Source organism: Arachis ipaensis, chromosome B01, assembly GCF_000816755.2.
Source record: "Arachis ipaensis cultivar K30076 chromosome B01, Araip1.1, whole genome shotgun sequence".
NCBI lineage: Eukaryota > Viridiplantae > Streptophyta > Magnoliopsida > Fabales > Fabaceae > Arachis > Arachis ipaensis.
Window position 1 is genome coordinate 113,848,634 of NC_029785.2, and position 3,060 is coordinate 113,851,693.

Genomic DNA, 3,060 nt, shown 5'->3' on the forward strand with positions numbered 1-3,060 from the left:
AACACCAAACTTAGAGTTTGGATATGGGAGTTCAACACCAAACTTAGAGTTTGATTGTGGCCTCCCAACACCAAACTTAGAGTTTGATTGTGGGTGTTCTGGTTGACTCTGCTTTGAGAGAAGCTTTTCAAGCTTCCTCTCCATGGTTGCAGAGGGAGATCCTTGAGTTTTGAATACAAGGGAGTTCTCATTCCATTGAAGGACTATTTTACCTCTGTCAACATCAATCATAGCTCTTGCTGTGGCCAGGAAAGGTCTTCCTAGGATGATGGATTCATCCTCTTCCTTTCCTTGAGTGCAGGGAGGTCAGAATCCAACAGCATCAGCAGTCCTTTTTCAACCTCTGAATCTGATTTTTGCTCAAGTCCCTCAATTTCAGCCAGAAAATACCTGAAATCACAGAAAAACACAAACTCATAGTAAAGTCCAGAAATGTGAATTTAACATAAAAACTAATGAAAACACCCCTAAAAGTAACTAGATCCTACTAAAAACATACTAAAAACAATGCCAAAAAGCGTATAAATTATCCGCTCATCAAAAGGTCAAATGACTAACAACTTGGGTGCAAACACTGTGACCTACACTCTAACAGAGGGTCAGTCAAACAATAGGCATCCTTTCTTTAATGGGAAGAACTATGCCTAATGGAAGAAAAGGATGCAGATCTTTATTCAATCCATTGACTACAATATATGGAAGATCATTGTAAATGGTTCTCAAGTTTCTACCAAGACAAGGGCTGAAGGAGTAGTGATTCCAATTAAAGAAGCTAAATGGAATGATAAAGACAAGAAGAAGGTGGAGTTAAATACCAAAGTCATCAACTCGATGCATTGTGCTATCAGCTTCGAGGAGTATCAGAAGGTATCTAGATGCAAGACGGCTAAAGAGATTTGGGATAAACTCCAAGTCACACACGAAGGTACCAAACAAATCAAAGAAATAAGTATTGATATACTGCGAAAAGAGTATGAAATATTTTCCATGAAGGATGGAGAAACTATTGATCAGATGTTTGAGAGGTTCTCAATCATCATAAACAGTTGGATGCTATGGGTATGACCCACATTAAACAAACACTTGTGAGAAAATTTCTTAGAAGCTTATCAAAAGAGTGGGAAACCAAAGCCACTGTGGTAGCCGAGAGCAACAACCTGAGTCCTTTAACCTATGATGAGTTGAGAGGCAACTTCTAGCATATGAAACCACACACACCAGTCAAGACACAAAAAGGAAAGGAGTAGCCCTAAAATCAAAAGTTGAATCATTGGATGATGACTCCAATAATAGTTTTTCAGATGATGAACTTGTATTTTTTGCTAGAAGAATAAGAAGGCTAATGAGGAGTAAAGGCAAGTGCAAAGGATCAAGTTCAAAGGAGCAAAAGAAAGATCTTAGCAAAGTCATTTGCCATCACTGCAAGGAGGTAGGACACTTTAAGTTCAACTGTTCTAAGCTTAAGAAAGAAGACAAGGCAAAGAAAGAAAAGAAGAAAGTACTTATGGATTCAAGGGTTCTGATGAGGATAAAGACTCCGAATACGAAGCACAAATCTGTTGGCTAGTCATGATCAGTTAGATAAGGTAAATTACTTTGACTTGTCCATTGAAGATTTACATGTTATTATTGATGATCTCACTCATCACTTTGAAAAATTGCTGAATAAATACAATAAATACAAGTCTGAAAATGAAACTTTGAAAGCAGAAAATGATTTTTTGAAAGAAAAAGTGAAGGAAATCGAATATGCTATTGATCTTGTTGAAGAAAACAGATTTTTAAAATTTGAAATTGAAAAATTTAAAGGAAAGCATGTGGTTGATCCTTCTCAAGAACTCATTGCTGAAAACAAAAGATTAAATGAAATGGTTAAAGGGTTGAAAAATGATTTAGCAAAATTTGCACAAAATTCCAGCAACTTGGACAAATTACTTACTAATCAAAGACCATTGTTTGAAAAATCTGGTTTGGGTTATGTGACAAAAGATGACGCAGTTTTTGAAAAATCATTCACTAAAACTGAGACATCATCCTCAAGAAATAAACCCTCATTTAAAAATTCTGGCTTAGGTTACTTCACTAAAACTAATGCTAGTTTTGGAAAACTATTTTTTGATAAAGATACATCATCATCAAAGACCAAACAATTGTCAAAAAATTATGGTATGGGTTATTTTGCTAACAATGATGTTGCTTTTGAAAAATCATACTTTGACAAAAAAGCCTCATCTTCAAGAACTAAATTTGTGTCAAAAATTCTAATTTGAGCTATATGGCTAAAAGAGGTGCTGATGCTAGAAATAGGTTTATCAAAAGAGATGCACTTAACCCAAAAATCATAAAATTCAAAACCTTTAATCATTTTTAACATCATGCATTTAGAAATCATTGTTCAACTTGCAATAAACATGGTCATTCTTTCTTTCAATGCTTCATTGTCAAAAGAGTAGTGGGAAACAAAACATACAAGATTGTTTGTGATTTCAATGCTCTTGGATAACCAAGATGGATTAACTTCAAAAGATCCAATTAAGTTAGTTTGGATACCTAATATTACTTAAGAATGTATACATATTTGCCTAGCATCCAAGAAGAAGAAAGACATATGGTACTTGGACAGCGGATGCTCTAGGTACATCACGGAAAAGTCAATATTTTTTTTGTCAAACTCAACAAGTATGATGGAGGATTTGTGACTTTTGATGATGATGGTAAAGAAAAAACCATTGCAATTAAAAAAGTTAGTAAAGGTCTCTCCACTTTCATTGATAATGTTTTCTTGAGTGATGGATTGGAACACAATCTTTTGAGTATTAGCCAACTATGTGATTTGGGTTACTTGGTAATTTTTAAAAGATTAGATAGAATGTCTTGTTTTGAATGAAAAATTTGATGAAGTGTTGTTTGTGGCAAAACATTGTGGTAACATGTATGGCTTCACTTTAGATGAACTTAAGAGTTAAAATATAGCTTATTTTCATTCAAAAGAATCTGAAAAATGGCTATGGCACAAAAGATTGGACCATGCTAGCATATTTTAAATTAACAAGCTTGTTA

The 3,060-nt window shown here is 34.3% G+C and overlaps 1 protein-coding gene across 1 annotated transcript; it reads left to right on the top strand.

The window, feature by feature from the left end:
* Positions 661–1,567, top strand: LOC110266427. Its single transcript, XM_021111103.1, has 2 exons — positions 661–1,025; positions 1,327–1,567. The coding sequence occupies exons 1-2, from the start codon at positions 661–663 to the stop codon at positions 1,565–1,567; spliced, it is 606 nt and encodes a 201-aa protein (XP_020966762.1).